The following is a 23,569-nucleotide window of genomic DNA, read 5'->3' as shown; positions in this document are numbered from 1 at the left end:
ATGAGTTTCATTTTTCTTCCTACACGAAACACTGTCTTTGAGTGCCACAGAACTGATTTCTGTGAGAAGGAGGCTAGAATAAGAAGCTGCTTGAAAGCTGGCTAGTGTGACTGACAGTTCTGCCTTTCTGTGTTCTGCCTACGCATACCCATATGACACTGAAGGAAAAGTAACTAAAGTCTCAAACTTTGATCTCCTTTGCACCAGTACTGTGCTGAGTGAACTCCAGTCAAATTAATTGAGCTATTAATTTGGGCAAGAGAGGTGTGAAATCAGAATTAGGTAGAATTGTATTCTACTCTGCTTGATTAATAATTGACCATTACAAACAATTTCTTCTAGTTTAATTAGATCTTTCTACCAGTTGCTTTGCCTAAAGTTTTAAGTTTAATACATCAAGAAAAGCTCTTTTGCTTGAATGGCCTGGTGCTGGAGCTGTAACATCTGTTGAACTATTAAAGGGAAGAATCCACACTGGAGAGGAAGAGAAGTCACTGAAACTTTAAGCAGATTGGAATTATAAATGCTCAGTATTGTTGAGTCTGCCTCTGCCCTTGTTTTCACATGAGCAGCTTCCATTCCTGATGTCAGGTGCACCCTTGCATGCTGTTTTACACTGTGTTACATGCCTTATGTTTCTGACTGTGTTGGGATGAGTATTACCCTTTCGGGACCTACTCATGCACAAATTATGTACTAAAGAAAATTATCCCTTGGAGAAAAAGGTAATCAAATGAATACAGCCAATGTTCTAGGATTGAAGCTTTGGGGAGGATACACAATGCTGGCTGAAGAAGCTTGTTCTGTTGCAGTCTGCCATACACTGAACTTGAGTGGGAGTTGTGTGTTTCTTTTGTTTTATGTTGCCATTTGGAAGCTATCCACTTTCTGAGGACAGTATTACTAATAAAATAATGCATCCTGTCAGTCATTCTCTCTTTCTCCCCTTTACACAGGGTCACCCTGGGCAACCTGGACCTAGAGGTCTGCCCGGCCTTGATGGCTGCAATGGTACCACTGGGAGTCCTGGTGTTTCTGGATCAGATGGGTTTCCTGGCCTACCTGGGCTGCCTGTATGTCCCAGCTTGAGTATGCTGTTTTGTAGTCACTAAGCCAGGAATTTGCTTTTCATGCCTTTGTTGGAAAAGTAACTCCCAAGTACTTAGGAAGAATCCTAGCGTTGTTAGAGCTCAGTATCATTGTCTCATAGAAATCCCACTCTGAGGGTAAAGTGGAGATCCTGTGAATCTGTTCATCTGCACTCCCCTCTTACAGGGAGTGGTGCTTTTGAGACCAGTTCTGTCTCTATTTGTCAGGATGAACTGTTTTTGGAGACACCCATTTTTCTCCATTGGCTGTAGAGGACGGCCACTCTGTACGCTCTGTTTCAAGAGTGTAGGATTAGGTACAAGAACTGCACTCTTAGATGCTTTTAGGAATTATAGCCTTTTATAATAGTTCATGGTTATTTTTGAAGTGTGAGCAAAAAATGTTTGACTTTAAATTATTTGAGTATTTGTTCACATTCAAAGCCTGGTCTTAAAAACACAGGTTGGGTGACTTGAAATTCATACGATGTTGGAAAATACTCTGAATAGTGTTGATACATAGAGGAACAAGAGGGCTGCCACATGTCAAACAGATTGAAATAGGAGCTTAAAAGTTGTTGAAGACCTAAAATAAAAGGGCAGTCTGATCTAAACAGGATAATACCAGAGAAAATGCTTGCAGAACCTTATTTTAATAAAGCTGCAGTGAGTTGTAAGTTCTCATACTAACACAGCTTCTCTGACAAAGCTGCAGTGGCACTTCTGCAGTTTACTGGAGCCAGGAGTTTGCCTTGTCCATTATGCTGAATATAAAGGCTTTCAAAACTGAATCAGTATTTTTTTCCTGGAATTTATTTGTGACTTGATTTTTTTGTTGTTTTTAATCAGGGTCGCCCTGGCCCAAAAGGACTTAAAGGAGAACCTGTTTTTGCTCAAGGCAGCCTGAAAGGAATGAAGGTAAGACTTGTCATCATGTAGGAAAAGATGAAGTACAAGAAGCACATTGATGTCCTGCAGGTTGCAGGGCTGATGCTGCAGATCAGGTTGCTCATGATGTTAGACATGGCTGTCCTGGGTATGTCTGAATACAGAGCTGTGAAAAGGTGGAATAAATCTACAAAGGGTTTAGTATCTCTTGTAGGACTGAATACCCCAATATTTAGCAGCCTCATGCTTTGTTAAATACTGAAAATATTAAGAAATGTTCTGTCATATGGCTTTGGTCAAAATTAAGAACTTTTATAGCATTCTACCCACATTATATATGCTTAGTAGTTGGTAAAAGTTAGAGATCTTTATTTCTTCAATATTTATGGGAAATAGAGATAATTTGGTATAATAATGCTTTTACATATTTGATATGTATATTGGTTTTGTAATGAAATCTTTTGTAGTGTATTTTTCAGTGTTTTTACAATCAATGTATTTTTTTCTGCATACCACTTTAGTTTCTCTTGTTACCCATCAATAAAATGGTTGTAATTTCTCTGGAGTTTTGGAACCTCTCCATTACCTAATTTAAATGTGGAAGCACAGGTGTAAAAATATTTTCCTGTATACATTTGATCTAATATTAACTAACAGCAAATACTTCTATTCATACAAAATTTAATGTTCCTTATAGTTTGTTGCAATAACATGGTGTAATTTTCACTTGTGCATTTATAATTTTTAGGGAGAAAATGGTCTTCCTGGATTGGATGGAATTTCTGTAAGTTACTTAATTTGGGGAATAATGATTTTAAAGAATACTAAGTAGGTAATTTTTCTTGTTTGGTTCTCAAGGGTGCTTTTCACATTAGTGGGCCATGTATTTACATGTGTGATACCATTAGCATGAGCAGTTCCAGATGTGTGGTGGTATGAGTCAATCCACAGTAGGGTAGAAGGACTCAGATTTTTGCTATTATCTGTTCACTTTTTCCTTATTCAAATCAAACTCCATTCTACTATTGAATTCTATTCCTTTGATTTTCAAAATACATCTAATAATACGAAATGGTTTTATTACAGTATTTTAACTGGCATACTTAATTAGGGGATATTGCTTAATGTTTCCTGAGACTCACGTTGTTGGGGTTTGATAGGGTAAGTGCTACACATTCTGTATTTGCCCTATGTTCTTCCTGCAGGGTCCAAAAGGTTTTCCAGGTCCAATAGGTTCTGCAGGCCCTATAGGATTACCAGGTTTGCAGGTAAGAGACCTCACCTGTTGCACTTGTTGAACAGTTCAAAATGTTTGCAGTTTTCCTTCCTTGTGTTTGTCATTACAACGTGTGTGTGTGTGCGCATCTAAAAGGACTGAGCACAGCTGACTTCAAGCACAGAATACTTGAACTTAGATAGTGTAATCTAATCACAAGAGAGAAGGCTTCTCTCTGGAGTAGTGCTCAGGTCAGCAATCATGAATGAGGGCTCCAGCAAGTCCTAGAGTGCTGTCTACAAACACTACATTATACTGTAGTGAGCACTTCCTTATTTTGGGAGTAGAGGGATTATGCTGACCTTTGCATGTTTGGAACCTTTGTCATCACGAGATGTGCTAAAGAGATGATTTTTCAAGGTGCTGCTAGAGTTTCCAATGGGCAGAGGTAAAAACAAACCACGTGTTTGTTGCTTTTGAACTGAAGTTTGCTTTTAATTAACCACAGCACCAAAAGGCTATGCTGTCTATTAAAGACTTGAAGATCATGTGTATGGGTTACTTTTGCTCTGGGGCAAGAGATGCAGGTACCACTGCAGATCCCAGCATTGCTCCAGTTGTATGCCTCCTAATGAAGTCAAAAGAAATAAAATCTTGGTCTTGTTCACTTTTAGGGTCCAGTGGGTCCCCCTGGGCCACCAGGTCCAAAAGTAAGTACCTACCTGCCTTCTTTCTACTCCTGATCATTGGCTTTTTTAACAATGCTGTAGGCATAGATGGTGCTGCTGTTGTTTTATTGCTTGCTCATCATTGGTGGTTTTCTCTCCTAGGGTAACATGGGATTAGGCTTTCAAGGAGAGAAAGGAGAAAAGGTAGGTGAATTTGTTCTGTTATGGGAAGAGCATGAACTAATACTCTAGTGTTCCCATCATAGCTTGGTCCTTTAGAAAGTGGGTAGGTTCTAGCATTTCCTTCTTTTTCTTTTCTTCTCTTTGACCGATTAACAGTCCAAATACCAGAGAGTCTTGCTGGTTCCTTACGTGTTGGTACACCACAAAATGATGGGAGCTTGTTTCTGGATGAAGAGAGGAAGGGGGAAAATGTCATTTCAGTTCAATATTTTCATGGTTATGGAGAAGTGATGTCCTTTGATATCTTGAATCTCTGTCTTTCCATTTCTTTGGACCCTCACCTCTTGTATTGAATTATTCTACTGACTTCATTCTTTTTGGCTTTCAGAATATTCTTTGGGTCAACTGATGTGTAATTTATAGTCTGAGTATCCTAAATGGTGTCCTGCAGACTGTGTGAGAATTTACACTGGCATAATGGGCTTCTCCAAGTTCTCAATCTGGGGCTTAATTCACTTTACATTCTACATCTCTAATTGTTTATTGTTTTCTTTCATATTCGTCCCCAGAGTTTTTTTGGAATGTTTTCCTCTTCACTTTAATTTTCAGTCTGATCTTATGGCTTCCATGACCAAAGTCTGTGCTAACATTCGGAAGCACAGATATTAAATATGTGGATATAATTAGAGTGGCTTTTTCTGATTCAAATCAAACATGTTCTGCCTATGTTAATAGTTTTCCCTTTTGCCAACAGGGTGATGTAGGGCTGCCTGGCCCACCAGGTCCCCCACCATCCACTGGAATACTGGAATTCATGGGATTTCCAAAAGGGAAGCAAGGAGAAAAGGTCTGTAAATGCAATTTGCAAACCCTCCCCCTCCCCATGCTTCTTCATTCAAGGCTGAATGAAGTTAGTAGACAGTGAGGGCTGTTATATTTCTAAATCAAAATTATTTTCTGTACCAATTTAATCTGCTAGGTGGCTATTGGATAAAAACTTTCTTGGCTCAGAGCATTGCAGACCACTGGAGAATGCATACCTCTCAGATGGAGAAATCTGGAAGCTATTTTAAGAGTATCATTATTAATACTAAAACAAAATGAACTGTATTTTGTTTCTGTTTGACCTGTAAAATTGTGTCAACTGAAGCAAAAACCCTAAATCCATTTAGCAAAACAAATAGAAGGCTCCAGCTTTGGCATGATGTTCGCTACTGAAATAATCAGATTTCTCTCCTTTACTTTGTTATCCTGGCATTTAGAGAGATACATATTTTTAGCTCATCAGTCTTTTTTATAGAAGCTGTATAGATCTTGAGTTAAACATCCTTTACATGCATGAAATTTAGGTATACTGAATTAATGTGGGGCCTATACGGACTGGTTTGGAGCCCAGTCTGAGCTTGCCTAAACCCCTGCCTAAGTCATGAGAGATACTGTCTTGCTTGGTGGAGTTGCATTAGTGTGAGGTGATATTTAAACAAATGCCATTCCTTTTGGCTCACTCTTGAATTTGTAGGCAGGACTGTGAAGACATTATTTTATCTTATTATGTGTTATTTTGTTGGTTTTCATTAAGTATCATGTACGTCCCAATTCCCTAGATGACATTATGAAATGCTTCTAGTTTGACTTCTAGCCGTGGAGGGCAGTAGAACAACTCCCAAGTAGAGGTCTCTAAAGCCATGAGATGTAGTAACAGAGAACTTGTTCCATGCACCAGCACTGTGCTGAGGGACGCTATATCTGACACATGATGACACAAGTCAAGTATACTTGCTGAGAAATAAATTACAAGGCCTTACTTTAGGAGTCAGGAGCATGATGGAGGATTGGGGAAAGGCACAGTGATTTATTGTGTTTACCTCTTCGCCTTGTCAGGGTGAGCCAGGCCCCCAAGGATTCCCTGGAGAGAAAGGATTGCCTGGCATCCCGGTAAGACAGAGGAGAGTTTTTGATACCTGCCTAATGTGATTTAGGTGGTACAACACCCTGTGAATAGCTTACAGGGTCTCTACAGGAGTTTCTAGGCACCAGAATACATTGAAAATCTGATAAAAACGTCCACAAGACTTTTTGAAGAGTGTAACTGCAATCTGATCGTTTTCTATCCTGGAGATACAAAGAAGATAACGTCCTACTACCGAAAGAAGATAATGTTGTCCTACTACAGACGTTACAAAGCAGCTGTTATTTCAAGTGCATGTAATTTGCAGTTTAGAGACCTGCAAGTAGACGTACCCTTTACGTGGCCACTTGATGGCAGTGTTTGTTGATGAGCTAGACATATTTAAAACAAAAATTAGTCTTTTAATTATGTCTAAACATATTCTTGTTATTTTACTTTAAAGCTGTGAAGCACATCTGGGTCTTTCTGTCTAGATATATATCCAGATTTAAAATGGGCTGTTTAACATTAGTGCTCGTAAACTTAGCAATGTGTAGTGTCTTCTCTGTATGAATCAAGAACAACAGTTTATCCCTGGATTCCAGAGAGTTATTTCCCAGCTTATAACCTTTTGTAAACACAGGTTATTTGATCAGTTTAGGGAATAAATATTTTGTGGAACTTCTGACTAATAAGATAAATTGTTTGCCAGTTCCTTCAATGTACAGATGTTTTTAGTAGGACGTGCAAGAGAAAACTGTACATGAAGCACAGTTTATTAGCCTTTCTGGAAAGGTGCCATTATCTGCATGTTTAGCTTTATGCATCACAAGAGGCCCATTTTAGCTGGTGGGGTTGAACATACGTGTGAATTTAACCATAGCTATAAGATATTTCAAGATTGAAGCCTGAAAATTGCTTAACTACTGTAACTCTCCTGAAATTAAATCCTGGTGTTCTCTCTCTGGGTTTGATATTTCTTGCTGACTTGGAAAAACACCAAAGGTTTTCAATTGTTGAGTGTGAAAATGCTTGGTTTGTGTCATTCGTAGGCTTTAGAAATGGAAAAGAGTGCTCTGAGCAGTCCCTTGAGCTGCTGCTGTTAAGAAATGAGATTTGAAATAATTTCTAAATCTAGCATATAATACAGAGTAGCAGTGGGCAGAACTTTGCTGTTTATAGCATGGGGTTACTTGCATTTGCTGCTGAGAGATCTGCCATGGTTTAAGTGGATAGAAGTCATGGGAATGAAGAAGATAATGTACTGCACATACTGCCGATTTGGTTGGTACAGGTTTTCTTTCTGGACCAAAAGAGTCCCAGCAGAAGCAGTCTTTCCCCCTTGTCTCTCTGTTAATAGATGGGTTTGTGCTCATTTAGTTGTAGGGCTGTGCCATTCAATTCCAAATATATCTCAGATTTAACATTGATATTTTTCCCCAGGGCTTTGGAGGTACTGGAGAAAAAGGAGAAAAAGGCGTGCCTGGCTTACCAGGTGGCAGGGTAGGTAATTTTGCAAAGTCCTTAAATGCTCGTTCTCCAACACATGAAATGGGCCTTTCATCAGCAGAACCATTCCCAAAGCATGTAGGAGTCTCAGACATAGGACTCTATCCCATAGTAGTCAGGGCCATACAACAACAGAACCAGGAGGTCCAAATGAAGATAATAAAGGGGCCTTGCAGAGGTTTTAGGAAGCTCTTAACCAGTACCAGATCAGCCATGAGAGAACACAGCTATATGTGGGAGAAATGGGCAAGCTGGCAATAGATGTTGGTCTAACCAGTCTCTGGGAGTTAACAGCATGATCAGTCCCATGCCAGTCATAGAATCTTCAAAGCACCATGACCCTGCAGAGATGGGCTTATACACAACAGGAAGACCAAGGCACTTTGTTCTGTATGTGTAGAGTAAATTGTCAAGTTACAAAGTCTTGATTGTTTCTTGTGGCTTTATAAGTGCAGACTTCCTAGAAGGTTGGGACTCCATGACTTACTTACCTGGAGCTGCTGATTAGAAAGACAATGGCTGAAGAAGAGAAGCCTTTTTGTATCAGTTATTCTGCTGAATTCTCTCGATTATGATTGTTAGTATTTGGAAAATATTGTATGGAAAGTCAGTGGTAGCTTCTCCTTTTGAAAGTTTTACCTTTGCATTCTTTGGTGCTGAGATATTTGGAGCCTGATACAATAAGACCAGATTGAGATGGAGCTTCTGAGAGTTAATCTTTTTTTGCTGTTCCCAGGGTCTTTTAGGACTGGATGGATCCGATGGGATTCCAGGGAGAAAGGTGAAATTTCTTTTATTTTTTAACTGTACTTGAAGAAGCCACCCAGGTGCTTAAGATCTACTGACTTCCTTATGTAGTGGCTTCAAGTTCTCTGACAGGTTAATGCATCTGCCTTATTAAACTAGTGAGAGCTAAGTCGAAGGTCCATGTAAAACTCTGTATCCCTTTAACTGTTGAGTTATCCCTGGATGTCTAGAGGACCACCTCCACAGACTGGAAATTGTAATTCCCTCCTGGAATAATCCAGGTTCCTCAGCAGTACTGTGTATAGTCTGTATTGGGGCCTACAGCTGTCTGAGACTTCTGAATCACAGGCAAGCTCTAAAGTTAAGGTTCTCTGCTCCAGAGCTCTTGGAATATCCCATTTTGCCTGCAGTGGCAGTGTGATATGCAGTCCGTATTGGGCCAGGTTGAGTATGTCACCCAACAGAGAACAGTGTATCACTTCTGTGTAATTTCTAGTCACACAACCAGAAGGGGAATTTTGGTGTCCCTGAGAATGCTGCCAGGAAATGAAGAGCTGGATCTCCCTGTGTCACTTTAAATGCTTTGATTGGAAGGGAATATTGTGGAAGGGAAAGTGTGGGCGACAAGGAAAATAATGTTCTAGACTCCTCACTCCACAAGCGTTCCCACAGTTGTGTGAGAACTCCAAGGTCTCCTGATTTGGACCTCTTCATGCCTGCTCACCAGTTCTCACCATCTTTGCAGCACAAGGAGACTTAAAGGAGATCCTGTATTTTGTGAGTGTTGACAAATCAGTTTTCTGTTTAATTCTTCTGCAGATGTTTGGTAGGACAATGAACTAGGTTTGTGATTCAAGTCTAGGTGCTGCAGATGTCTCAGCTAACGAATACTGCCGTCTTATTGTCTCACTGTGTAATAATGTTCCCCTGTGTGACTTCCCAGGGTCATCCAGGTCTTCCAGGCTATCCAGGACTGGATGGAGTTGAAGGCATGAAGGTAGCTTCTCGCATGGAAATACTGGATTTCCATTTCTGTGCTATATATAGGCAATATGTAGCAAACATTTGCTGGGTATCTCACAGTGTGGGCAGTCAGACATCTGGAAACTGAGTGGGAAATGGTTGGGTAGTAGTTTGTTGTGGAAAACACTTAACTGCTACCAAGATTTGTATATGTTGGCATACATGTGAAATGCTAGTACTGAAGGCCTTTTTTTTGTGCAGAGCACGTGGAAGTAGTAGTAATACAGGTTTATGGGCTGAAGAGTATTACTGGAAGAAGCAACAACGTGTACACTGCCTGGTGTTTATATTATAAATCTGATGGCAGGTTGGACAATGATCAGTGATTTGGACAGATTTTGCACTTGCTATTTCAAAGAGGATTCAATACTGTTAGAGGAAGGAATGCCTTCAGATAGTTGGATAGCAGCAAACACTTTCTCTGAAGCAGTCCTCAGTTTCATCTGACAGGAAGTAGGTCAGTCAGGACAGCAGATGGTGGTTAAGAGCAGAACAAAGTATATTCTTCACCAAGACAAAGAGTAATGGTTAGTCAGGGAATGACTACAGACATTGCTACCATAATACAGTCTGTTTCTGGACAAGCAGTCTTCCCCTCTATCATCCATCTGAATGCAGCGTGAATCTGTTTTCTTCTACAGGGTGAATTAGGTGACACCGGTCCCCCAGGCCCTCCTATTGTTATTGACAGGGAAGGTTTAGTCATTTCAGGTACATGTTTCCATTTTGTTTTGCAACTCCTCTAAAGCCCTTTTTCTGAGTCAGCTTTCCCTCTTACCACTTTCCCAAGGGTCTAACTCATTCCTTTTACTTTTTCTTTCATTTCTGTGTTGTTGGTATACACATACCATTGTCCCATGTTTATAGCTTCAGAATTTGCAATGAAACTTTCATCCCCACACTGCAGAATGATATATTTCAAGGCAGGACAAAACTTAGTGCCTAGGAGGCTGACTGTGAGAGCACAGAGAAGTGCTATATAGTTACCTGTGGGTTTACTCACACTTGCAAAGCCCTGTAGCGACAGGTGAGGGATGAAATGGCAGGTGATAAGGTGTCATTGGTTGCTCGAGGTTGACTCAGGAGATCAGTCTTGTTCGGAAACATCCTGAATGACCAAGCAGCCTTTTTTCCATCTGGATTTGTCTATCCCACCTTGCCCTTGTAGTCATCATTGTGCTTGTAGTAAGCGTGGGTAAAGCCCTTCCCAAATCTTCGTTCGCAAAGCCAAGCCATCAATCAATGAAAAATGGGTTCCTTGTGTAGCATAGAAATAGGTATTCTGAATGTCATTCTGCTTTTATTTGTCATACAATGTGGTAAGGATATTGTTGAGAAAATGAGCTTAAATAACACCGGAGCTGAATGAGACCTGGATGGGAACAGCCTCTGAAGCTATAAAGGTAAGGGGACAAATTATATGATCTCTCCTATTCTTCCTCCTTCACTTGCAGTCAAGTTTGAAACAACCTCTAACAGGTCAGAAGGAATTCTCCCATTGTTAACGTTGACTAACAGGCAACTGCTAACAGCTTTACAGCCTTTGCTGTCTATGAGATCAGTAGTTGACCGAACAGTCTTTCAGCAGAAATTCTCATGAGATTTTCCTTCTTGTTTTCTGTATTTGTCTAATAGGTGCCCAGGGTGACCCTGGAAACCCAGGAATACCTGGTCCTCCAGGAGATGAAGGGATCAGTGGATTACCAGGCTTTCCAGGAGCTCCAGGGTTTCCAGGCTTGGAAAGAGGTAAAGCAGCTGCTGACAGTGCCCTTAGCAGGCTGTTTTCTGTGTTTGTTGCTGAGAAGACTCTGGGTAGTGACCTGGAGATGGTGAAGGTATTGGTGGAGCAAGCCTCTCCCTGCTTCTTCAGCTGCCTGATTTGCAGACTGCTCCGAATGTCTGAGACATAGCAGGCAGGAATATACACAGGGAAACCAAGTGGAACGGAAGCAGAATTAGTCCCACAATAATTACAGCCCAAGTAAGGCTTCAGGTGTGAACACGTGATATAGCAGCACACAGAGGAGGTTGATTCTTTGATTTCCATTTCAAATGAGTTGATTGGCAGAACCTTTCCTATATTTTAAATAACAGCAAATGTTTTTGAAATATATTTTTAATGACTTTTCATATTTGCAATTTGGCTAGGAAAAAAATGCTGTAGGTGGAACCCGTTTGTCCCATCAAAGGTTTCACGTGAAAGTTCCTGTTTCACTTGAATGTCATCTGTGAGCTCCTTGCCTGCAATGATCCAGAGACTAGGTGTTATGCAGGATATTATCTCACTCAAAGATTAATAAAATTCAGTCTTATATAGTTCATTGTCTGACTGATCAGTGGGACTTAAATGCAGCCCTGTGAAGATTTTCCAGTTGATGCCTCTGATTAGGGAGTTTTCCTTTGCGTGCAGTTATAAATTGTTCTGTGCCAACATGAGTGCAGTTCAGGGCACAGCAGTTACTCATTAAATACTAGAATGTGTTTGCTGATGGAGAGCTGATCGTTGTGTCATTGTTATCTAGATGGAATGGGTCCTGGAGGGTCTCCAGGAATTCCAGGTGTGAAGGGTGAAGTGGGAGAACCAGGAAGAGCAACGATTGGATTACCAGGCACTCCTGGCAGAGGTGGTTTACCAGGTCTGCCGGGAGCACCAGGATTGCCCGGATCACCACGTATGTGTATTTTATTGTCTATTTTCCTGCTGGATTCAGAGTGAAACAGGACAATAATTTATAAAGTTATTTATTTGCCAGTGAGGATTATTCATCTGTAAACCTCAAATGTTTGATTGACGCCTTACTGTGATCGTAACTCACAACTTTAAATATATGTATCAGCAGCCACCCCTCTGAGGTAAGAAAATACAGCTGATTATTGTCTGGGGGAGCGTTTCCTGAGAGACCAGGGCACAAGGCTGTGTGGGCACAAGTTATGACACAGAGGACATTGAAGGTCTGCAGTACTTTCCTACTGGCTTAGATAAAGACTAGACCATGATCTTATGAGCACCTAGGGTATATGTCTAGTCTTGTGAGTAGGTTATTTGGGTACCAGGAGTCAGGTAGGATGCCTGAAGAGACAGTTTTCAGGCCTAAGGAAATGTGTTTTCATTTTTTACATGTTTTGTGATTGGATTAATTATGCATAGATTTGTTTTCCTCAGAAGCTGAGTATTACATTAAAAGGGTTGATTTTACACAAACCCTGTGTTTTACCCTCTGGCATAAGCTGAATTGAAACAACCAGTTCTATTTTTGAGAGCCAGCCTTTCAAAATTGGGCACACTCCCAGACAGAGCCAACGAGCATGGTCTGAAATGATTTTCTGTGGAGAAGAAATAAATGCTCTCTTATCAATAACTGTTTGCTAGTCAAATACAGCTTGTTTTTCTGCAGAGTCTGTAAAGCTCTTGTAGCTGGTTTTAGCTGATGGTTGCAGTTTGTTTCATGGAACATCAGATGGGTGCTGGTCAGCACTCCATCTTACTGCTGTCACTGAGGGGAAGGGTTTTCCCACCCTGTAGTTTTAGATTGTTAGATCAATTTCCACTGCTGTTTCTGTGAGCTCATGTTTCATTCTATTCAGCATATAAACAGATGTAGAAAATAATGCTACAGCTACAAAGTGAGGAACAGGGCCCTTAACCTTTTTGCCATTTAGTCTCTTTCCTGAGCTGCAGCAACTTAATGCTTAAAGGGTAGTAGCCCTGGGGATGGCTCTGCCATGCCAGAAGCAGCAGAGACATTGCTCACATGTGATAGCTTCTGTGCCAGCAAAAAGGGCAATAGCCAGTCATTGCAATAACCAGTATGTCCCCTCAGCTTCTATCCATATGAGTCTCACTGTCTCCCAGAGCTGTAAAGGCACATCTGCATGAACTGAGTCATTTGCTTTTCTTTATGCAACCTATTCACAGTTTGGTGAGTTCTTCAGCCAACTGTTAATTCTTTAAAGTGCAGTGGAAGAGGAGTAAAGGAATGAAACTTGCATCCACATTTTTTGCTTTTCTGCATGAGACGCTATAAGCAAACACAGGGCAAAGGACTGCAGCTTGTGATGCCAACCCTGGTTCCAGCTCCTCATCTAACTTCCGCAGTTGCAGTTTGATCTGGTGCCATTTCTGTTGGTTGCATAACTGAAATTGTGAGTAATGAATGAGCTGGAAATCCAGCCTTCTCATGGCTTTTGCTTGCCTTCTTTTTACATATAGGCCCTTCATTCCCCCCTGACATGATCCTGGATGGAAGGACTGGGGCCCCGGGGGAACCTGGACAAAGAGGGCTACCAGGAGCTTTGGGTCCAAAAGGGTATAAAGGTAATTGACTCGTGTTTTGGAAAGAGCCTTTTAGCAGTCACTGGGCCTCAGAAAGATATTTGCATGTGGCTAATATCCTAAGGGATGAGGTGGAAGTGTCTTTATGACAAATCACAGGAGGCTGAGATGGATTAAAAGAGCCAACAGCCTTTACAATTTAGAGTTGTGCCCAGCACTCCCAGCAAAATTCTATTTCCTACTTCCTACTCTGCTCAGGCAAATGGCAGATAAACATCTCATACCCAGAAAATTAGCCAAGTAAGTTGTACTTTAAAGTCATGAGATGTAATGAGACTTGGAAATAAAATCTTGTTCACTGCTTTTTGCTATATAGGCTGGAAGTGACAGAGAAACTTAATTTTATTCTCCCTTGTGCTAAAAATGATGAGACTTTGGGTCCCAGCGTGTGACAGAACCAGTGGCAAAAGCCATGATGATGCAGATAGCACTGTGCTTTGTGATTGTTTGGATCCAGTTACAGTTCAGGGAAATACAAATGCATCCAGGTGAAGGTTATTGTAACCTACTGTGAGTGGGAGTATGGATTTGCTTTCTTTAACATACAACCTTTTTAAAAACATGCAAGACTTCTGTCCTAAAACTTTCCTAAACCCATCAGTTTAGGAGACTGATGGGTTTAGGAGAGTCTAAACCTTTGGGAAGAGGTAAAAGAAGTGCTGAAGTTGATGCTGTAAATGTTGATTTGATGGTAGGCATTGCATAGAAATTAACCTGGACAAAACCTGGGCTCCATTTGCCTGACACATCACCTGAGCAGAGTAGGCACAAAATCAAATCATATGAGAATGGCTTTGTCCTAATGGAATGAAATACTGCTTTTGGAGCTCTTGCAACTGAAAAGGAGTTTTATTCAAATGAAACTGAATTTGGGGTGTTCACTGTATTTTCCAGGAGAGCCAGGTGATTGTGCTTGTGATGGAGGAGTTACAAGAACTGGTCTCAAAGGCATCTCAGGTCCACCAGGTCCATCAGGAAGCCCTGGTTTGCCAGGGGCTAAAGGCATTGGTGGAGACCCAGGCAGTGTGGGTGCACCAGGACTGCGAGGCCCTCCGGTAAGGCAGGAAGAGTTTATATTGTTGGTCATGAATTGGAGGAGGAAAAGTGCCCCTGACAATTGCAGGTGTTGATTGTAGTTAAAGCAGAACACAGTTCTTAGCATAATTTCTTGTTTGGATCTTTAAAAAAGAAAAAGGACAAACCAGAACTGATCTGTGAAAAGAAACTGAAAGGAGAGAAATTCTCACCTGTAAAAAATGGGAGAAAAAGCTGTTCTTAAGTTCTGAGAACTGTGTGTTTAGCAGTCAAGAGAAAAACAGTAACCGTTATTCACCTCAGGGCTTCTTGGCTAATAGACATACATGGATTAGACCCAGGGTCTTCCTAAATAAGGGCTGGCTGGGGAAGCAGATCTACAACTGCCTGGAGAGAAGACCTGGAAAATCAAGTGGTGGGATCTTTCCACATCATTGCTCATAGCTGTAAAAACTGTGGCCTAGATGCAGTCTCCTTCTCAACTGCTGTATGCTATGTGTGTTAGTGAGAGTTGAGCTGTGGTTTTATGAAACGGCACCCGTAACAAACAGGATTTTCCAAAGTGCTGAGCATTGCTCACTGGCAGTGTTTACTTTGAAAATCATAGTCCACAAAGATACCAGTCTTTTGTCTTCGGAGCATCCTTATCAGCATCAGTAAATGCAGCACACCAAGTTACAGGAAAGAAGACTCAGTGCTTTCTCTGCACGTTCATATTCCTGTTGGTTTATCTTTTGGTCTGTAGGCTTCAGCTGGTCAGCAAGGTCTTCCAGGCCTTAAGGGAGAAAAAGGGGACTCGACCTATGCAACAGGCAGAGGTGCTCCTGGGGACCGCGGTGCAACAGCACCCAGAGGACCTTCAGGCATCCCAGGAACTCCTGGCAGGGATGGACTTCCAGGCTTGCCAGGCCCACCAGGCCCTCCAGTAAGTTCACATTGGTTTAGCAGCAGTGCTTCAGAATTCACATAAGGATCAGAGACAATAGAAAAGGCCTGATTAGCCTGTGGTAAGTCTCCAAATACATAAAAAGCTCACAGTCCCTGTGCACAGATTTGTCTTGGTCAGGATTAATAATTGGCATTCATTATGCCTTTGGCTGCCCACTCAAAAGATAAACTTCCAGTACTGGAGTAGACCCTAGTGCTGGTTTATGTTGTGTCCTAAAAAATGAATGAAACTGTAGGTGTAATTCTGAGTCAAATCTTGGAATAAAAAAATCATACCAGAATCTTTCTTGTTAAAAAGAAATTAAATGTCTTTCAGAATATGTAATATTTATATTTTGGCAAAACCAATATAAAATATTATATTTAATAGTCACTGAGTTTTCCTGCATTTTGAAATAATGATGGATAATGTACAGTGGTTTCTATGTACCTTCCCAGGCCCATCTGAACCTTGCACAGAACCAGCTAAACTCTAGTTAAAATGATAGCTGTGGTATCCTTTTGCATCTCTTTGACTTTCAGCCGTCATTGTCTTTGCTGTGCACAGGGTGATGGTGGGCTAGGTTTCCCAGGTGAAAAAGGACTGCCAGGATTACCAGGCTCCAAGGGGCATCGTGGAGAAATTGGTTCTCCTGGTGTTGGATATCCAGGTGCCAGTGGACTCCGTGGGCCACCAGGTGACCCAGGGGTGGATGGGCTTCCAGGACAAGCAGGTCTTCCAGGCCCTCCAGGTAGGTGTTGCTGGGTCTGCTCTTAATTTGGAGAGGTTCAAAGCTGCTACAAGTCAAATGGCACTCAGCTTACTGCTATGGTTGTACCCAGGCCAGAAGATTGTGTTAAAGATTTCTCTTTAAATTAATTGAAACTGGTTTGTGAGCTCCCCAGACCTCACACAGCAGTCACAGCTTTCTCAAGTTGTCATGCTCAAGAGGACACAGATAATAAGCAACAAATACTGAATGGTACTCAAATTCTCGGTGTTGGATGGAGCTACCCACTGCCTACTGCTGGAGCACCATTTAGCACTAACAGCAGTTAGGAAGACTGATAAAATGACCTTTTTAAAAAGCACAACCTACTTCCTAGATACAACTAGTGACTCCCTGGTGTCTGAGACTTGGGGAGCATTATTCAGAACTGCTGTAATAGTTCAGTTCAGAACTATTCAGTTCAGAGCTATTCAGTTCAGAGCTATTACTGAAATAGGAAGAGGTCCAGATTTCTTTAAACTGTAGCACACTGTATGTATGAACAGGCACTGGGGAATGAAACATTGCCAGGATAAGCCGGTCTGGGGGGAGTTCAGTTATGACTGAAGCTGATTGCTTCCTGAGGCACTACAGCTTGTTCAGTTGGTACGTCATTCCATGTACCTAAAGCATACCATAATGACAAGTGATAAGTAAATACAGGTTTGATAAGGTTTTGTTTTCATTCTCAAAGTGATTTACATTTGATTTACAAAATCAAATGTCTAAACATTAATGGGAAATGTTTTCCTAACAAAATTACTACAGAGAGCAAGACCTAATGTCTTGATTCCATGTCAGCCATTTAAATGTAATTTAAGATAAACAGTATTTTTTTTTCTTTGCTGCTGCTGGTTTTCAGTGTATTTTCCATTCTATGTATACTTTGGCTTCTAGATTCATAATTCTCTCAGTATCAATAATGCAGAATCAGTAATATATTTGCAAGCATAATATTGTTGCATTGGTTTCTGGGCTGATAAACTGATGTTCTGAATTCAGAAACCTTGGCAGTAAGACCGTGGCAGTATAAGGAGTTGGTGGAGGGAATTTAAACCCAGAGAGTGAGGCCGGAATAGCACTGGGAAGGTTGCACAGACATGCTGGGTGGCGTGTTACCTCACATCAGTGTCATGCTGGGTTGTTGTTAGGATGGGGTGAGGAGACAGCTAGTGTTAATGTCCCCCTGGAACAGTCTGCATAAGCTTTTTTTTCAGGTCACATGCTAAATGCTAAAGGCTTTACTAATTCATAGCTATGAGTGCATACATCTTTGTTTGGTAAATTGCCTCCTACAAAATCCACCTCAATTAAAACTGCATTATAAGATAAATAAAAGTAAAATGCTCTATGTGTGATATGAACTCTAGATATTCTGAGAAGCACATCAGAAGCCAGCTTATTATGAATGCTACATCAAAGCTTTGCTAGCACTGAATGGTCCTTTGTAGAAGAGTATCTATAGTCAAAGGATGTGGGAAAGTGTGACTAAGTCATTAGCCAGTTCAGTTTGCACCTCCATAGAAATGTGTAAGAAAACTTGTGAATGCATCATTCCCTCCATACTACGAAATAATTTGCATACATTAAAAGACCCTTTGATGTAGTAAGTTTCATCTAATATTAAAGAAATGTGTGTGGGTTGAAGAAATAATCATTTCTTATACTGCTCAGACTGAAAGGCCTTACCATGAAAATGAGGAAAGACACTTAAAAAGAGGCTGTGACCTACTGAAGTTACCATGTCAAAGATACCACTGAGGAATTTTGCTTGAGTTCATGCCACGTGTGTTAAACTGGGGTGAAATAGCCTTGCTTTGGGATGGTCTAACTCAGTATTTTGTAAAAACCCAGACTAATTTTACCTGGTCTTATGAGATTACTTAAAAATGTTGGAATTACCCATATTTTGCTTTTATGTCTGACAGGATTTCTTTGTAATTGTTTCATTTGCTTGGTATTGGAATAGTATTGCGTAAACTGTGGTAAGGGAGGGTATTCAGTAGCTGGGCAACACTGTTTTCCCTGTGTAATTTTAAACTAAGCCTTGCTTACATCGTTTTGCAAAGCACACAAGGAAACAGCCCTATTTGCATTTCAGTTATCCTCACATGAAATATCTGTTGCTCAAGTAATCCATTGTCTCCAATTGGAGATACATGGAGTTGGTGGATGGAGCACTCAGTGGATAAGGATTGGCTGGACTGGAGTTGTAGTCAATGGCTTGATGTCCAAGTGTAGATCAATGACAAGTGGTGTTCCTCGGGTTGATATTGGGACTGGCGCTGATTAACATCTTTGTCAGCCACATTGACAGTGGAACCTAGTGCACTGATTTGTTTGGATTTAGCTAGGAAATAGTTTGACTCAGGGTCTTTGATGAATAAAATTTGTTAATCAACTGAAAACGTTAATCTTTTCTGAACAGAAATGTTTAACTTGTGCTGCTGTGCTGGAAGAAATACTGGCAGTGTTGCCTGGTTTAGAGCAGATGACCTCCTCAGGGCTGAAAGCAGTCACGGTTTGGAGTGCTCGATGAATTAAATTTTGCTTCTCAGTCTGGGAATGGGGCTTGAATAGAAGGATCCTGCAAAGAGAGCTGTAAGGAAATGGGAAACAATGTGTCTGTGATACGTGATTATCTCATCCTTAATCAGCCTTGTGGTTAATGCCAGAGGTGAGTTAGCAAATACTGGGCAGCAATGCAGTTAGGCAGGTGCTTCTCTGTGCATATAGAAGTGCTCAGAGTAATGAAAAAACCCACCTCTATTCCCCAGATGTGCTTTCATAGTCATCTTTTGTATGTAATCTCTCTAAATAGCTTTTAAAGTCCTTTAGATTCAGTTTTAGTACATGTATGAGGGTTTAAGGCTAAGCCAGCTGTTACAGCATAGGAGCTAATTCTCTAGTTCTCACACAGACTTCTCTTAAAGTAACTGGAAGCATTTCATGATTCACAGTCTCAAATCAGGTTTTGTGATAATCATTTCTGTGACTCTGGGAATGTGGCTTGAAATTGTCAGTGACCTGCAAGGAGGAATGCTGGAAGCGTTTGAGATCTCGGGTAAATCTGATGTGCTGGCAACTGTAATAATGCCACATAAATTCCATTCTGCTGAAGGGGCATTGCTGGTACAGAGAGGTGGAAGTCTGCAGTTGCTGAGCCTTATCTGCTGCTAATAAACTTCTAAGTCTTGTGGTTATTTCTCAGTCTGACACACTGTGGAAGAAGCAGTTTGAGTACAGTTGTAATAAAACCCCTTGCTATTCCAGCTTCCATGCGTGCATCTCTCTGGCCTAAACTTCTTGGGTGACAGGTTTTTTAAACACCCGTCTATATTCCCTAGATACGTATTTTACCTTGCATGTGCCATTCATGTGAAAGTCTTAAGCTCTCTGAGTCCCAGCCCCTACCACGGAGAGGACCAGTTGCTGAGTAGGAGCCATGGATATCATGCTACAAGTAGTCCACAGCAGTAGCTGCTACCTGTCAGTGGTCATGCAGTAAGCCAGTAAGTAGTAGGGATGAGATTCACCAGGTTCCAAATGCCTGTTTGAACTGTGAGCACTGTTTGATGTAAATTCACTCGCAGCCACTTCTGATATGTCCTGCAAAAAACATCTGGATCTGAATGTTCCTCTTCCAACAGTCTCTCTGAAAGGGGATGTGTATAAGGTCAGTGTTTCTTTGTTTCAGGTATCACCTTGCCCTGCATAGTTCCTGGAGCATATGGGCCCCCAGGGACTCCCGGCTTCCCAGGATTGCCAGGTAGGGGACAAGCTGATTGTAAGGCACTGGCTGACTACCAGGAAGCACTTATTCCTCAAGGAAGAAAATACCTGCTAATTAATCTCCTCTGAGTGATAGTTATTCCAGAGAGTTAACTGGCACAACCATGTTCTTTCCTGTTGTTATTGTTGTTCAGACTGGTTTTAAATCCCGTGGAGGATCATCATGACTGTGCCATTCTTTCCCTTTCTAGTAGCCCCTGAACACAACCCCTCTCCTTCTGTGTGTGTGTAGCAGATGAAACTGCCCTAGCTTTGAGACATTTTATTTAGCTTAAATTGTGTATCCAGCAAGTGTTTTCAGCGCTAGCTTTGCAGGAAAGATTTGATCCTGTTTTCTTGTGCTGTGCATTTGTCTTCCACTGTTTGTTCATTAATATTATTTATTAATATATTTTTACCCTTAGGTCCCAAAGGCATCAAAGGCTTTCCTGGCATTCCCGGCCAACCTGGATTACATGGGTCAAAAGGACAACCAGGGTCTCCAGGAATAGTAGGCTTGCAAGGGGAACCTGGTAAGAGGGATGTTATTGGAGTTCTTTTTCTTGTCTGATTAATGTGTACAGTATTCTGTCAAAAGAGTTGTGTGACCTTCTAGGCCACTCTTCTGCCTGGTACATTCCTAGTGCTCCACTGAGAGTTCCACTGTGCTCCTTCCAAATCCAATCTCTGCAAGCAAATGGTTGCAGCTTGGAAAAAAACCAAAGTAATATTCAAGATACTTGTTACCTGCCTATAGCGTTATTACATTGCTGCTGGAACGAAAGGGGGCAGGCAGCACAGTTTGTTTCTTCAGGGACCATAGTCATGTGCTATGTTGTAGTTCCGGTTAACTACAAGTTTAATGTAACACTTGTTTAAGCCATGTGGTACTCTGGTAAAGGCACACTGCACAGAGTGTTTGGGCTCATTTTAGCTGTGGGAAGTTCTGATGATTGTGTAAATAAAGAGCAAGAAGCTGAGGTGGTGAGGGAAGCATCGTAAAGCCCAGCTGCTGTGTATCCATCAGGTTTCTCTGGATATGGCTGAAGAAATCTCTTATCCTTTCACTTTATCAAAGGGAGATGGCATCATAATGAGGCTGCTGATTTCATGGCATAACCCCTGAGCAGCTGGCACATGCACACAGCAGTGCCGTTTAGTGTCTGCCCAGTACAGTGAGAGCACTTCCTGTTCTACTGGTACCAAGGCTGCCAGTGTCTTCTGCTGCACAGAGCCAGAACTTGTCTGGCACAGAGGACAGAGTTAGAAAGCTAGTTAGAAAGTGATGAATAAGTTAGAAAGTGATGAATATAACCTCTTTGCAGCTTTTGTGGCTGATAGTGGTAGTGAGATACTGCCTGTCCGTAGCCTGAAATGGCCATCTTCCTCCTTTTTGTCCTTTGTGCCCAATCTGCCATGTAGTGAAACCAAGCCTGTAAAGCTGTTTTAAACGGTTTCATCACTTTCTGTCACCAATTACTGTTTCTAATTTGGTACCGAAACATTCTGCAACTTTCCAAACAAGTTTGTCTTGCACATAAATGTTTAAGCTGTTGATTTTGGTGTTAGAGATGCAGTGGGAAGCAGATCTGCACTTCTGCTGAGTGACATTTTCTGGTTTTCTCTTTAAGGCTTCCCTGGGCCTCGAGGAGAGCAAGGCCCACAGGGACTTCCAGGGCTGGATGGAACAGATGGTTTCCCTGGGAAAATGGGTGCTTCAGGCTTAGCTGGGACAAAAGGAGCTCCTGGAGATGTGTTTGGTGCTGACAGTGGGGCCCTGGGAGAGCGTGGCCGACCTGGACACCCAGGTGACAAAGGGCTTACAGGTGATCCTGGATTTCCAGGACCAAAAGGTAAACACTGATACTGCTTCTGTATGGGAATGTCAAGCTGTTTCCCTATCAGAAAGCTTTCCTCTTTCCTACCTCTCTTTAAGATACTGTGTTTGGTGTCCTCTAAGCTGCTCACAGGTGGCAGTTTGCTAGTTTTCTCTTTGAATCTAATGTAACTTAAACGCTTTTATTGAAACTCAGTTTTTAACTAAAAGTGTGAATTTTGTTTTATTTGTTCTGTAACCTCCCACCTCTCTGTTCCCAGGGTTAGATGGCAGACCAGGCCTCCTGGGTATTAAAGGAGAACAGGGTAATCCAGGATACGTGGGTGTCCCTGGATTGCGAGGACCTCCTGGTCCTGGAGGCCCTTTTGGCATTAAGGGAAAACCAGGACCCTTGGGGTCAGTTGGCCTTACAGGAGCACCAGGTATGTAACATCCTCAAATGAAGACAAATAGCTAAGATGAATGCTGTAATGTTGAGGAAGTGTGGGAGAGATTTGGTATGTGCTAGGAGTGAGCTCCTATCTGGTCAGGGGTAATAGAAGGCAGAACTAGAGCCTTTCGCCTCTTGACTGCTGGACAGCTCCTGCCTAGAAAAGTTGCCCCAAGGCAGGAGAAAGCATCTTCAATGTCTTCACATTTTGAACATCTCTGCTCTCACATGCTGGCTGCTGTATCACTGACTAATTCTTATTTCCCATTTTCTTGACGATGCACATCTAATGTATGAGGTTGCTTGAAATGTGACTTCTGATAGATGGAAAAATCGTTGGCTTCAGCAGAACAAGCACTTGTCTCCTCTCTCTTTCTCTTTTCTGGGGCAGAAGAAAAAGCTATTTCCCTTCATTTTTAGGGGGGAAAACCCCACCACTTGAGTTCAGCAGTATTGCTCAAGCTGCACTGACTGAAGTGTTTCATGATGACAATATAGGCAAGACTTGAGAACCAAGCAAAGAGGGACCTGGGAATTAGTAGATAATGATCTGTGACATAACTTGTCTGTTCTGACATGCAGAATGACAGTGCTGGAGCACAGTGACAGCAAAGGAATGAAAGCAGTCATATGTCATATGAGATGAAAATCATAGAGGTTTAAAGATTATTTAGGTACTGACATTCTGTTTACCTCTCCATTGTTTTACATTTTTGGAGTGTTTGCTATATAGGACATTCCTTCAACTGCTTTTAAAACCTCCCATTGCTAGGATAGTAAACTCTAAATGATGAAGTTTTTTTGCAGCTGTTGTCTCTCTGAATCATTAATTTCTTTTGTACCCTTGTTCTTTCTGTTTACATATTTTGTCTGTTTTTTCCTTCACCATGTTTCTATTCCATTTATCATCAACTCTCCATTTCTGATGTCACACTGTTTGGTTGTGGGTTCTTCACATAGGCTGTCAAGGTGAGAAAATGCAGTGTAGCATAAAAGCTCATGGACTAACAACCTAGCTTTTAAATGCTACGAGAATTGCATTGACTATAGGTGATACCCCTTATTATTGCTAATCAAGCCAGCAGGCAAAGAACCATTGTAGTGAGAATGCTCAGACGGTAACAAAGCCTGAAGCTTATAAGGAAATCTTTAATATGTACAGATTTGAATTGTGTGTGTTTTGTCTTAAATGAAGCAGCCATTTCATCTTCTGCTTGGTTGTAGCTTTAAGCATTTAAGCCCTGAGTATAACAAAG

At 41.5% G+C, this 23,569-nt stretch overlaps 1 protein-coding gene across 1 annotated transcript in view; it reads left to right on the top strand.

Annotated features, from left to right (window-relative positions):
• The window catches only part of COL4A6 (collagen type IV alpha 6 chain), a 121,555-nt gene that overhangs the window by 84,043 nt on the left and 13,943 nt on the right, over nucleotides 1-23,569 (top strand). The window contains exons 6-27 of the mRNA XM_061445708.1: nucleotides 957-1,073; nucleotides 1,938-2,006; nucleotides 2,725-2,760; nucleotides 3,182-3,244; nucleotides 3,867-3,902; nucleotides 4,023-4,064; nucleotides 4,798-4,890; nucleotides 5,925-5,978; nucleotides 7,375-7,434; nucleotides 8,177-8,221; nucleotides 9,131-9,184; nucleotides 9,852-9,921; nucleotides 10,846-10,956; nucleotides 11,733-11,882; nucleotides 13,421-13,525; nucleotides 14,438-14,598; nucleotides 15,324-15,503; nucleotides 16,074-16,257; nucleotides 19,973-20,044; nucleotides 20,472-20,579; nucleotides 21,678-21,899; nucleotides 22,144-22,305. Of these exons, the coding sequence (XP_061301692.1) occupies nucleotides 957-1,073; nucleotides 1,938-2,006; nucleotides 2,725-2,760; nucleotides 3,182-3,244; nucleotides 3,867-3,902; nucleotides 4,023-4,064; nucleotides 4,798-4,890; nucleotides 5,925-5,978; nucleotides 7,375-7,434; nucleotides 8,177-8,221; nucleotides 9,131-9,184; nucleotides 9,852-9,921; nucleotides 10,846-10,956; nucleotides 11,733-11,882; nucleotides 13,421-13,525; nucleotides 14,438-14,598; nucleotides 15,324-15,503; nucleotides 16,074-16,257; nucleotides 19,973-20,044; nucleotides 20,472-20,579; nucleotides 21,678-21,899; nucleotides 22,144-22,305 (2,194 nt within the window). The remainder of the gene's footprint in view (nucleotides 1-956; nucleotides 1,074-1,937; nucleotides 2,007-2,724; nucleotides 2,761-3,181; nucleotides 3,245-3,866; nucleotides 3,903-4,022; nucleotides 4,065-4,797; nucleotides 4,891-5,924; nucleotides 5,979-7,374; nucleotides 7,435-8,176; nucleotides 8,222-9,130; nucleotides 9,185-9,851; nucleotides 9,922-10,845; nucleotides 10,957-11,732; nucleotides 11,883-13,420; nucleotides 13,526-14,437; nucleotides 14,599-15,323; nucleotides 15,504-16,073; nucleotides 16,258-19,972; nucleotides 20,045-20,471; nucleotides 20,580-21,677; nucleotides 21,900-22,143; nucleotides 22,306-23,569) is intronic.

The sequence above is a fragment of the Pezoporus flaviventris genome, unplaced genomic scaffold (genome assembly GCF_033815535.1).
Source record: "Pezoporus flaviventris isolate CSIRO_AGI_PZ_B2104156 unplaced genomic scaffold, CSIRO_AGI_Pfla_v1 ptg000005l, whole genome shotgun sequence".
Classification (NCBI taxonomy): domain Eukaryota; kingdom Metazoa; phylum Chordata; class Aves; order Psittaciformes; family Psittacidae; genus Pezoporus; species Pezoporus flaviventris.
Note: the sequence above shows the minus strand (reverse complement) of the source record. Positions and strands in the feature narration are given on the sequence as shown.